Source organism: Palaemon carinicauda, chromosome 16 (assembly GCF_036898095.1).
Source record: "Palaemon carinicauda isolate YSFRI2023 chromosome 16, ASM3689809v2, whole genome shotgun sequence".
Lineage (NCBI taxonomy): Eukaryota > Metazoa > Arthropoda > Malacostraca > Decapoda > Palaemonidae > Palaemon > Palaemon carinicauda.
This window is the reverse complement of record NC_090740.1, coordinates 603,866-617,833: the sequence shown is the minus strand read 5'-3', so window position 1 is coordinate 617,833 and position 13,968 is coordinate 603,866. Positions and strand designations below refer to the sequence as shown.

The window sequence follows — 13,968 nt, the reverse complement described above, 5'->3', positions numbered from 1 at the left end:
AATAGAAGGGGGCCGTAACAAGGTTACCCCCGTTCCCGTACTACTATTGAAAACCACCCCAGCGCCATTCCCAGGATGACGGACATTCCTAATTTTGTAGCGATTTCGCTTAGTGGTGTTCCCTGTTGATCTAACTTTTCGATCGATTTTCAAGGATTTATTATGCATTCTCCGACTTCTTTCGCCTTCGGAAAGTTGAGTATTGAGTCTTTACAATGAATAGTTTTTTTAGCTTCCTTTTCACAGTGAAATTTGAGTAATTTATTGTGTTTAGAGCTAGCCTGTACCGGAGGCGCTATGAGCGCTGTCGTTCGTTGGGCATGTTATTTAGTTAGCAGAACGACCTCCCGGTTTTTAAATAGCTTCATATTTCATTAATTAATTATTTTATGTAGCTATTTAGGCATATATTCTTGTAAAGATATTTACATTGTGCATATTTTTCCTTTCCATGTCGATCGTATAGTTAGTCTCTCGGTGAGTGAGGTAACCGAGATCTTGTCTCGCCTAGGTTTCTATCCTAGGCGTGTTATTATAGGTTAGACACTCCCCGGTTACCCTTGTGTTCGGTGATTTCAATTAGGCAGAGATAGATATCTCTTTTAATTGGATGAACTTTACCCCTCTCAAAAAGGGAGTTTCAAGGGTAATCCCTTTTCCCTCTGAGCGTAGCCTCTGGCTACAACCTTAGCGGGTCAGCCTCGAATTTTTAATTCAGGCATGACTTTCCTACGGTTTTTTCTGGCCTTCCTCCGTAACCGCAGATGCAGGTTTTTGGGGTTTTGGCCAGAATCTCAGAGTTTTTAGTCTGTGGTGGGTAGCTACCTGGCAAATTGAATAGAATTCTTTTGCTACGTTAGGCTACCGACATAGGTGGCTAGACCTCCCTAGGCCACTCCTGAAGGGTCTGTACGATATGACCATTCTTCCTGTGACCTAGCAGACTAGTCCTTTGTTAGTGGACCCTAGGCTGAGGAATAGATTCTTCTTATGCTTAGGAGACACTGGCACTTCAACCCCATTTCCTTTACTTTCAAGGTGGTGGCGAGGGTGCTACCAACCTCTTATTTATATTAATCTATCCCTAGGCTAAGGAATAGAATTCTTTAGCCGCCTGGGATAGTTCTAATACAGGAACGGAGTTGTTGGGTGGGGCAGGACAGGCTAAGGCCGGCTCCTGCTGTACCTTTCACAGGACCCTCTTTCCATTCCCTTCTATCCCTTTATGTTGGCGATCCCGGCAACCTTACTGTTAGCGGTGGGTTGCCGGGATCAACCAGACTCCCCCTCTTTCAGTTGATAGCTGCCGGCCGGCAGTCTTAACATCTGTCGGCCGGCAGTAATGACAGCTGTGAGCTGCCGGATATTTTTGTTGCCGGCCGGCAGTAAAGACTGCTGCCGGCCGGCAATCATGGCTGCTGCCGGCCGGCAATCATGGCTGCTGCCGGCCGGCAATCATGGCTGCTGCCGGCCGGCAATCATGGCTGCTGCCGGCCGGCAATCATGGCTGCTGCCGGCCGGCAATCATGGCTGCTGCCGGCCGGCAATCATGGCTGCTGCCGGCCGGCAATCATGGCTGCTGCCGGCCGGCAGTCATGGTGACTGCTGGCAGGCAACTAGGGCAGCTGCTGGCCATGTTGGCTGTAAGTGGGAAGTCCCTTCTGTTTATAAAGGTTCTTCAGTTCTTTCTTGAACTGCTAGCAACAGTGGCTACTGCCGGGGTGCTGCCTACCAGGCCGGCACAGAAGGGTGCCTGCTCAACCGGCAGCACGCTGACTGTACTAGTACTGGCCAGCGGTGCCGGCCGGCAAGATTTAGACAGATCCTTGTCGGCGTCAGTACTGTAGCTGGATGGAAGCTTGAATTTTATATTCTCCCCTTCCATTTGAACCTTTTTTCTGGAGAAGGTAGTAATAGTAGACTTTTACATCCCTTTTACTGTATGTATATACAGTATTAGGTAGCCTGTTCTCCATGCTATCTCTTTTTCTTTTAGCTAGCAGGTTAGATGTGCTAGCATTAGCTAGCTATGCTGACGACATGCTGGCTGTACTACAGTATATGTTTATACAGGTAGTTAGTATTTTACAGTATAGGATATACTGTAAATAGAAAGCTTTTGTATATTTTATGCTAGTAGTGCTTTTCCAATATATTTGAAAATCCTACCCAAATATTTGTGGAACCCAATCTCATATTGAAAGAATTTAATTCTTCAATATTCTCATTAGTAATCAGTCTTCAGATAACCCTGCAATATTAAAATTTTAAGGACGGGAGATTACACTCCTAACCCTTAAAGGGCAAAGCCCTTATCCCCGAGTCTCCATGATTAGGAAACTCTTATGTTTTAGTTTTGTAAGGGGGGTCACAGCAAATAAGTTGGGTGGGATATATACAAATATATGTTTTTCCTTTCCATACTATATATAATTATACAGTAGCCAGTATATTGCAATATAGTGCATACTGCAAATAGAAAACTATGATATGATTATACAGTAACTATTTCAAGCATATCTTGGGTATCCTTATGTGAGCTTATGCTGCAGCCGCTCTTACATTGAAGGAATAGTGTTTCTTCATTAAGCTGACTAAGAAATCGGTCTTCCATACCCCACAGTATTTAGTATGAAAGGGACAGTGAAGTATACACTTCCCTATCCCTAGGGGTTAGAAAACACCCTTTTTCAGTTGGAATTCCCTCGAAAGGAAATTCCTATCACTTAATACTGAGGGGAGGTACCAGCATTTGCTTGCAATGGATACACAAGTATGTCTCTCCTACTATCCCTTTATAGCTTGCTATCCTAAGCTATTCTGTCAAGACATGACTTTTGATTTATTGATTATCAGTGAGTTAATCGTATTCTCATTTTGTTTTCCTTTCTTTACAGGAGGAATGCCAGATGTCATGTGTTGCAGTCTTCTGCAAAACTAAGAGTAAGTGTTTTTACGGACATAATGCATGCAGGTTTCATGCCCCCTGCAATATTATTTCCGGTCACCAACAGTATTGGAACCCTCAGGCCTGCAAAGTATGTCGGGCCCTATTGTCCGAAGGTTTCAAGAATCCCAAGTCGGTGGAAACTAGGGATGCAGCTCGTTTCAAACTACGCAACTGGGTGAGAGGCTTTCAGAAAATCTCTCCGGGACCTTACCTGCCTAATGACAAGATGCGTAGGTTACTATTTCCAACAGCGAGTAAGGAAATAGTGGTACACGAGGTACGTTTCCCGATGGCCAGATAACCTTCGGGAAGGAGGGCAAAAAGCGCCCACGGGAAGAAGGGGAGAATGTCGGGTTGGAATTGCCTCCGTCCCAACAGGCTCATGAGCCAACGACATCGATATCTCCGCCTTCTATCCCTCTTTTAGATGGGATGAACAAGTTATGGGCCCAAGTCAAGAATCTAGTAGAAAATTTGTGCAAACAGAGCACAAAGCAGGAAGCGAAATGCAAGGTTGAGCTTGGCAAAGCTCCACTTGTCGCTCCTAAAGGGTCGTACAAAAGACTCGTAGATCAAGACCTTCTGACATGCTCCACAACCAATCCCTGGAGGTTTGCGGAGCTAATGCTGATTTTAAACGGCAAACTCTACATCTCGGAGAAGATGGGTGCTGTTCCTTTGGACAAAATCCAGTTCTGGCCAAGCTTTGACGCTTTCCCGAACTGTTTCATTAGACTGAAGGATGAACCAACATCAGGAAAAGGAACGGAATCAAAGGAGGTTATGATTCTCGACAATGATAAAGCACAGGCTATCCTATCAAGCTGCATAGAAAAGGCGGGTTACTCGGTGTCGAAGGTAACCACACCGGGTAACAAGCACTCTTCCTTCCTTGCTCCTGCTTCAATTTCATTCCCCTTTACGGAGAAGGCTTTCAAATATGTCACTGAGGCAATAGAGACAGGTAAACCGTGTCCTACACTCAAAGAGTGCGAGCCTCTGTCACTAGCATTTCCCAGACAGGAGAAGAACTGGAAGGAGGCCCATTTCACCTTTTCAGTAGGAAGACTTGAGGCGGATATCGCCAGTCGACAATTCAAGGAAAATCTTCCAAAATTATCTGAGTTTCTCTTACAGGGTGAACAAGAAACAAAGGAGAGACTTGCAGCCTCCTTATCTCTACAGAACTACATAGAGTTCTGTTCGGCTCATCAAGATACCCCAGACATGCTTAAGGTTTTAGCCAAAATTCATATGGCTACTTTGGTAAAAGACCTTTATGCCTTTATAAAGGCTAGAAGATCATGTAGGGAGTTTGTGTTAGCTAACGCAACAGAGAAACACGTTACAAGAAAGCTAATATCTTCCAACATCTGGGGTAAAGACCTCTTTCCTGACGAGGTAGTCAAGGAAGCGATTAAGAACGCCTCTACGGAGAAAGTAGGACTTCTCCAAAAGTGGGGCATCCTTTCAAAAAGAGAATCTTCTAAGGTTGTGGGTCCCCAACCTAAAAGTAAGATGGAGAGGTCTGGACATCCATTTCGAGCGGTTCAACAACGATCCACAGTTGTAGTGACCGAGACATCACAGACAGATGGTCGAAAAAAGATTCCTACTGATCAGTCGAAGCATAGGAATGCTTCTAGTAGGAGGGAGATTCCTTTAGGATCGCTGGACCTTCGATCCTTGGGTCAATGGCCTAATCAAGATGGGACTAAGTTGAGAGGTGGAGATATCTCTACCACCATTTCCTCTACTCCTCCGATTATCCAAAACCCTCCTGGAGGAGTTTACCTGAGAGCTCTAGAGCATACAGGTGGTAAGGAAACTTTAGTCCACCGAATTCCAGGGAAGGCCATTGTGTGTTTACGAGAAGGACTCAAGAAAATTCAGAGTCATTCAGGACTTATCGCCACTCACAAGTCCAAATGGAACGAGTCCAGGAGGTTTATCCTCCTGAACATAAGGACCCCCGCTGCAGAAAAGGGTGCCTATAGTCTTACCAGACCTGAAAGTCGTCTATCGGCAGCTTCCAGTCAATCACCCTTTCCCCTCCTATCTAAGATTCAGGTTACACAAAGTAACGTACTTCCTAGGGAAGATACTCGTCAGACTAGACAGAGTCTTAGCTGCCTTCATGAAATTGGCAGACACAGTCATGCAATATTTAAGCCTAAGAAAGGTTCAGGCAACATTGTTCCTGGACAAGAGGCTGGGGTGGGCAACACCCAAGATGGCTGGTCTATGAACATCCGAAGAAATGATCCAGTCCCCGGAACATCATGGATGAAAGATAAATTTCAGATTCCCAAAACAAGATCTGGGAGGAACCCTGTTCTCTCTCCAGTTCGCAATAAAGGTAAGCCCTGTGCTAAGAGCACGGAGGCAAGATGCGCAGGGAACCTGGAAAAAACAAGCATCAAACGCTCGAAGAGGCCTAAAAAGACCGATAGCGGTCCTTCCTTAATCGCTTCCCTAACAAAGGTCAAAGCCCAAAAATCCCAAGACCATGTTGGTCCAGTCATGAGCAGGGAAACTCTCTCCAAGCAGATCAGATTGTCTACAGCTGATCTGGGACTCCAAAGCGATAACGAGACGCTGCAATCGACGATGCTAGGAAACGTCTTATACAGTTTAAGTGTAGTTAGCCATCCCTTACCTAAAGGGATGGCACCTGTCAGCAGTTCACATACAACCAATCCGCAATGTGATAGCGGATGCTCTACTCAGGCTCAGGCCGATAGAGTTAGAATGGTCCATGGACGCAGACCTATTCTCTCCCAGATGGGAACAAGTCCCCGAACTGCAGTCCGACCTCCTCATTACGAGCGCTGTCAAGGAACTACCTTGATATGTAGCCCCATACGAGGATCCTCTAATTTAAATGATAAACATCTTGTCCCTCTAATTTAAATGATAAACATCTTGTCTCTGAGATGGAAGGGATAGACTTAGGATTTCCAGTTCATCCCGTCCAATTACCTGCTGAGAGTCCTCAACAAGCTGAGATCCTTCCAGGCGGGACAACTCCAGAAGGTTCAGAGATTAGTTGCCTTCAATTTATTATAGAGAACCCAAACCCTTCATTGCATGATTTTCTTGTCCTAGCGGTTAAGAAAAGATTTGGGATCTCAAAAGGCAATATAGAATTCTTAGAGGAATACAAGTCTAAGTCAACTAGAAGACAATATGAATCATCATGGAAAAAGTGGGTTGCTTTCGTAAAAGCAAAAGGACCGAGAGAGATTTCAATGAACTTCTGCATGTCCTTCTTTATCCATCTTCATAACCAGGGTTTGGCGGCCAACACGATAACTACGTGCAAGTCAGCCTTGACTAGACCTCTTCTATATGCCTTTCAAGTAGACTTGGCGAACAAGATCTTTAATAAGATCCCGAAGGCATGTGCGAGGCTTAGGCCTGCTGCACCTCCAAAGCCCATCTCTTGGTCTTTGGACAAGGTCCTACATTATGCCTCATCCTTGAACAATGAAGATTGTTCGCTTAAGGATCTAACCCAAAAGGTTATTTTTTTGTTCGCTATAGCCTCAGGGGCTAGAGTTAGTGAAATAGTGGCCCTCTCTAGGGATGAGGGCCACATTCAGTTCTCAGAAACAGGAGAACTGAATCTCTTCCCTGATCCATCCTTTCTCTCTAAGAATGAGCTTTGGTGGCCCTGGAGAATCTGCCCTCTAAAGGAAGATGTCTCTCTATGTCCGGTAGAGTGTCTAAAGGTCTATCTTCGTAGAACCTCAGACCAGGGGAGGACAGCTCTTTAAAGGAGAAACCTCTGGATCAAATTTATCCCTAAAACAACTGAGGGCAAAGCTCACCTACTTTATTAGTAGAGCGGATCCTGAGAGTACTCCCGCAGGTCATGATCCGAGAAAGATATTAACCTATTCTCGACGTCCCTCAACTGAGAGTTTCCCGTGTACTGTTGCCAGTGCCGGACTCATCTTCAAACCACCTTCGAACTTTTCGGTCTCAACTTTATTATTATTATTGTTATTATTATTCCTTAGTTGGAAAAGCAGGATGCTATAAGCCGAAGGACTCCAACAGGGAAAAGTAGCTCAGTGAGGAAAGGAAGTGAGGAAATAAATAAACTATATGAAAAGTTATGAACAATTAAAATAAAGTATTTTAAGAATAGTAACAACATTAAAACAATCTTTTATATATAAACTATAAAAGATACTTATGTTAGCCTGTTCAACATAACATTTGTTACAAGTTTGAACTTTGGAAATTCTACTTATTCAACCACCCGATTAGGGAGATCATTCCACAACTTAGTCACAGTTGGAATAAAACTTCTAGAATACTGTGTGATATTGAGTCTCATGATGTAGGAGGGCTTACTATTAGAATCACCAGTATACCTTGTATTACAAATAGGTTAGTGCTTTTCGGGAAGATGTGAATGCAAAGGATGGTCAGAATTATGAAAAATCTTATGGAACATGCATAACGAACTAATTGAACGATGGTGCCAGAGATTAATATCTAGATCAGGAATAAGAAATTTAGTAGACTGCAAGTTCTTGTCCAACAAATTAAGAGGGGAATCAACAGCTGAAGACCAGACAGGAGAACAAAACTCGAAACAAAGTAGAATGATTATTAAAACACTTCTAAATCGATTGATCATCGAAAATCTTACGAGACTTTCTTAATAATGCAATTCTCTCTGCAATTTAAGAAGGCACAGACTTAATGTGTTTCTCAAAAGTAAATTTGCAGTTGGGAATCACACCTAAAATTTTAAGTCATACAGAGTTAGGCATTATCAATGCTGAGATTTGGATGTTGTGAAGCAACAGGCCTTGACCTACTTACAATCATACTTTGAGTTTTGTTAGGTATACACTAATTTTAGCTAGATCTCAATTAAGGGATTCAGCAACCTCAGATCTACATTCAGGAGGAATTGATGCAAAGAGAGTAGCATCATCTGCATATGCAATGGGCTTGTTATCTAGTCCAAGCCACATGTGTGTATAGTATGGAAAGTAATGGGCCAAGAACACTACCCTGAGGAACACCAGATATCACATTCCTATACTCACTATGGTGCCATCAACAACAACTCTTTGCAATCGATTTCTTAAAAATTCAATAATGATGCTGAGAAAAGACCCTCCAACTCCCAACTGCTTGAGTTTGAAAACAAGGGCCTCATAATTAACACGGTCAAAGGCAGCATTAAAATCAAAACCAATCATACGAACCACCTGATCACAATCAAGGGATTTCTGTACAGCATTGGAGATTGTAAGAAGAGCGTCATATGCTCCAAGGCCTTTACAAAAACCAAATTGCAAACTAGGGAACAGGATGATTACCTTTGAAAAACCTATTTAGACATTTTGCATAAAGACTTTCAAAAAATTTAGATAATGTGGAAGTTATGGAAATTAGGCAGTAATCAGTTGGACTTGAGCAACCACAAACACATTTACATAGTCGAGCAACATTACCTATTCTCCAACAAGTACTAAAAGCTCCTCCTCTTGCTAACTTGCACAAAATAAGATAAATTTGGAGCTGAGAAATCTGCAGTCTATAAAAACACAAAGGAAAAATATACCATCTACACCTCCATAGGAATCAACGTCCATCAAAAGAGCTTTAATTTCACAAGATTGAAAAGCTAAACTAGGCCTAGTTAGTTTAACCTCTGGAAACAGGAGTGTAAAGGATGGTGAGAATTATGAAACATGACAGGCTAATGGAATGATGGTGACCAGTGAGGAATTACTCATCAGGATAAGATCAGCAACAAACTTATCCACATTTGGATAGTCCTGTTATAGCTACATGCAGAGTGGTACCCTGACCTGCTCCTACTGCTGACAGAGGTTCCGAGGGAGCTTCTTTTCACCCCCCCCCCCCCAACTTGCTACACCAACCGCATGCTTAGATTTACATTCAAACAGTGGGATCCTTTTAACTGCATGCCTAAAGGATATCCCGCATCTTCTCACTGATAGGGTTTTTGCCACTAGCAGTGAAACAAATGTCTGGTTACCTCAGGAGGTTCCTGACTTCAGTCTACTGGGCAAAGTAGGACATCTTGTGTGGTCAGCATCGGGGAAGGTGGTTTTCTCTACTCAGAACCGCACTACCCCTAAACACGAAATTCTTAACTTTTTTCTCTTAGAGGAAAAAAACTTCTCAGTCTTGGTAGTAAAGGCTATCCTTCAGCCATAAGCCAAGTCTTTAGACTGAGAGAGGTCGCTTTTTCCTCAGTAGAGCTGTCCAGGCTCATGCGGAGTCTGAACAGACATGCTCTCTCAGAAATGCGACCACTTTCATGGAATGTTGTCTGTTCCCCTGAAAGTGAGCGCTTACAAGTCGTTCAGGCTTCAAACAGTGATCTAACTTGGAAATAGGTTCTCGCTTTAATCACTACTAAGGGGTTAGAGAGTCGCGTGGTCTCCCATACCGTTGCCCAAGCAAGTCTCAGAAAGCTTCATTCCTGATTTTGTTGCTAGACTCAAATTGAGAACCGACAATCCTGGTCGCTTTCTATTGTATATCGCAACAGCGCAGAGGCACTACTTGCACAAATTCAAGGTTCTCGCCCGCAATTGAAGCGCTTGCTTGTCAGCAGGTTCTTTTATCTTCCCCTCATTTGGGGCACAGTGTCTAAAGTTGTATCTCTTCGACTGCAGGTATGTCCCTTGTTGCTGGTAGCAAGAATATATGTTTTTATATTCCCTGTTACTTCCCCAATCTCCTTACAAGGGGGTGTTTGGACTTCTGGTCTTTTTTGTATCCATTCACAAACCTATGAATTATACATAGACCATGATAATCACAGTTACTTTCTTACGCTTGTAATCACTTTTGCACGGGCCATTAACCCACTGGTATTGTCTGACCCTTGGTTTATGAAGTGTCAGGATGCTCATCTTTCCCATTATCATGCTCGGATCCAGTGATGCTTGGTTAAAAAGTTTCAGCCTGTTGAAGAGACTTCCACCCACCTAAGATGCAAGTCTCCATAGTAAAGAGCGAAGGGTTTGTATTCGTGTTGGAATAAATGACAAATTTGTTAGTAATTTGTGTTTTTCCTAACTATGTAAACCTGAGCTCTTTACTCATACTTTACCTGCTATCACCTACCCTTGGAGAAGGTACCATCTACGATCATAATGAAAAAGGTATGAGTGAAGGGGTGTTGGTCAGGTTACTACTTCACCCCCCTTCTACCACTGATAAGACCCAAAGTGGTTGTTGACACCTCATTAAAAGGTTTATAGCTGTTTGGCAGCTTGCACTAACATCTACAGTATATCCATAGTAAAGAGCTCAGGTTTGTATAGTAAAGAAAAATACAAATTATTTCCAAATTTGCCATTTTTGAGGAAATGATCCTTAGCTAATCTGCTGTACTTTTTATTTTTAGGTGGATTTAATTTTTAGATGCTTGTTCATTCTTCTTTTTTATTCCTATTCTCACACCGTGGATGATAAGGAATTTGGCAAATACTCAGGGAACTTCATAATCACTTTTTTTTTTTTTTTTATATATATATAAGGACAGGACAGCCTTGTTTTGGTTGACAATGATAGGGTATTACCAGTCTCATTTGTGTATAGTGTTACCACAGTAGATATAGCTTACATCAATGAGATATGTAAATTAGGTGATGTAAATTTGTGTAACCATCAAACTGTTTACAAGGTCACTCTTGACAATTTTTTCATGTCAACCACTGAGATGTTGCTTTGCATAAATCTGGGTAGCACAGGGTTAAGTACACATCAATTTTCGAGTACAATACAGTAATTGGGTTTGCATCTAAGCACTGCAATTAGTGTCAGTAGTTGTAGTTTTTTAATCACTTAATGCTGGGTGGTACACTGGCATCCCACCACATATGTACCATTAGGTAAGTGGAATACCAGCATCCAAGGGGGGATTGTCTGAATTCCTAGGGAGATTGAAAATTGGTTTCCTTGGCTGTGCTTCCCATTGCTAAGGGTTAAATATTAGCATGTCGAAACATTCAGAATTGTTAAGATAGCTAGAGAAACCCCAGAGCACTGCATGCACCAAGAAAATATCAGGCATGTCAGACAATTTTGCACTTGATTTGCATTGGTGAGAATTTAGCCTGTAAGTGAAGAAATAGGCCTCAAAATATTGTTGAGGCAATGCAAGTACAGTAGGTCTCAAATGATTTTTATATTTTATTAGATTTAACATTTGCAGCTTTATTTAACAGCTCAGATACACGTGATTACAGTTTTGTGGAATCTTCATTACATCATTTATGAAAATTTACTATGAAACATTTTTTAAGGGGTTTTCTTTAGTCATAAGATTTAAAGAAAATTTCTTTAAATGTTATCAAAAGCTAGAAATTATCTGTAAGTAGATGGTTGATACAGGGAAATGGCAGTGACTTGAGAGTTATCACCATGATCGAGTTTTGAGTAGAATAAGATTTAACTATTCCTATTTTAACCATATATCAACTTTGATATTCCTATTTTAACCATATATTAACTTTGATGAATTGTGATACTTTAAATATCACTGTGTGAGGTCTTTTAATTATAAAAAGCAATTGAAGGCATTGAATATTTTATATAATATAAAGTATATATATTTCAGAACTTTTTGAAGAACAGCCATGTAAAAAATGAAGGCTTAGCTGAAGAGGCATGGAAGTATTTTGAAGAAGTCCACAGTATGTTGAAGACAACTCCAAATCTAAATCCCAGTCAGAGTAATCCAGATTCTCAAAAGATGGAGAAGGATTGTTCAGCCACTAAAGTAGATTCTCTAGTATCAACGGAAGATACTCTGGTTGAAGCCCACCGTAAATCAAAGAGGGAGCGAAAAGAAGAGAGAAGAAAAAAGCAGACCAAAGTTCAAAAGAAGGACAAAAAAAGGAAACACATCGAAGATCAAGATGAAGGTCAGGATTCTGAGAAACCAAAGAAAAAGAAAAAGAAGGTGGCAGGTGAAGAAGATGAGAAATCAAACCAAGAAAATGTGAAACCTGAGAATAAACTGGATGAGAGTATGGTGCAGGAGGAGGAAGAGGCAGAATGTACCAGTAACCACATTCCTTTCAAGTGGAACAAGGCCATTTGTACTGTTTTGAAAGATGCACCTGAAGAAGGAATGAAGATGAAGCATCTCAAACGAAAGCTCTTTTCATTGTACATGGAGTCTAAGAGTGAAGCTGCTCACATAAAATCAGATATAGAAATTAATGCTTTGATAACTAAGAAATTGGGAAGAAGGACTGACAAATATGTTGTTGTTAAGGAGAGAGTAAAGCTAAGGGCTACTACTGAGGTTTAATGTAGTTTAAAGTGTACATTGTCAGTACTGTATACTGTAGTAGATGGGAAATGGAGCATAAATGTATTTGTTTCAACTGTAGTATAAACTGTACTTGATTGATTATGTATGGTATTGAATGATAGTGGTACATGGCACTATATATATATATATATATATATATGTATATATGTGTGTGTGTACAGTATGTGTACGTATGTGTATATGTACAGTATAAGACAGCCCAATGCAGACCTACTAAAGTCCCTACAGCATTACCTTATGTATATGTATGATATAATGCAGTAGTGTATATGTATGTGTATATATATATATATATATATATATAAATCATATATATATATATATATATATATTATACATAAATATGTGCATATGTATGTATGTATGAGTGTGTGTGTGTATATATATATATATATATGCATATGTATGTATGTTTGAGTGTATATATATATATATATATGCATATGTATGTATGTTTGAGTGTATATATATATATATATATATATATATATGCATATGTATGTATGTTTGAGTGTATATATATATATTATATATATATATATTATATATATATATATATATATGTGTGTGTGTGTGTGAAGTGATTTTTTCGTGTTGAGTCACATTTCACCTGCAAATAGCCTAATTCGTTCCAAACCTTACAAAACACTACATTATATCTTATAACAAGGCTACAGTATAACCAGAATAAAATACTGTACAGCCAAATACATTTGAACCATTCAATATACCTAAACTAACTGTTTATACCTGTAAATTAAATAGTTATTACAATATATTAATGAATGGTAAATGATACAATTCATACAGTACAATACTGTACATATACAAAATGTACAGTTCCACATGTACTGTACTATTATAGTTACTCTTATTGTAGACTACAGCTACATTTTCTGTTGTCTGAACCTGTTTTCTTCAACTCATTGTGATGGGTGACTATTTTATTCTCGTCCTGGCTGGCAAATCTCTTTTCATAAAATGAAACATTATTTTGCAAAGCGAGTCATAAAAATATTTGCATCTCGTTTCGCATCTTGTAAATTTCATAAGCAGATTCATTCGTGGAGAGGTATGACTATATATAAATATATGTGTGTATATATATATATATATATATATATATATATATATATATATATATATATACACAATAGTGTTTTGTGAAATCCTGCACTATACTCCTTTTTAATAAGGCAGCAATCAAAGTAATGAAGGACTTTTCAGATGTATTTTCAGGATGCCATTGTAACCCCCCAATCTGGTACTAAATCCAGATCTGTGTATTCATAATTTTTTTATGTATTTTCCCATTACTACCTGATGTAAAACCATTGCTCCCTTTGAAGTTTCTTTGTACCATGATGAATTATATTTCAAAATCTATTGTGCTCTCCTCTTTTTCTGTATAGTTTAAATTTTGACAATTGTTTTTTATTGTTTGTTGAATTGCTGTATCAGACCTTATTTTTAAAATTTTCACTGTATAGCCCTCTGATGGAGCCTGTAAGCCAAGGGCAGCTAAGGCCCGAAATAATGCTACAAATAATCTCAAGTAATGTCTATAATGCACCACATTAGGTACACTAATGGCACTACCCGTTTTGAGTATATTGACATCTTAATATTCAAGTCCAGGACACAGTATTAGAAGGTTGTGGTG

At 40.2% G+C, this 13,968-nt stretch overlaps 1 protein-coding gene across 1 annotated transcript in view; it reads left to right on the top strand.

The window, feature by feature from the left end:
* LOC137655903 (cell growth-regulating nucleolar protein) overlaps window positions 1-12,521 on the top strand; it is a 38,059-nt gene extending 25,538 nt beyond the window's left edge. Inside the window, exon 3 of the mRNA XM_068390121.1 lies at window positions 11,583-12,521. Coding sequence (XP_068246222.1) covers window positions 11,583-12,281 — 699 coding nt within the window. The 3' untranslated portion in view covers window positions 12,282-12,521. The remainder of the gene's footprint in view (window positions 1-11,582) is intronic.
* The last annotated feature ends 1,447 nt before the right edge of the window (window positions 12,522-13,968 follow it).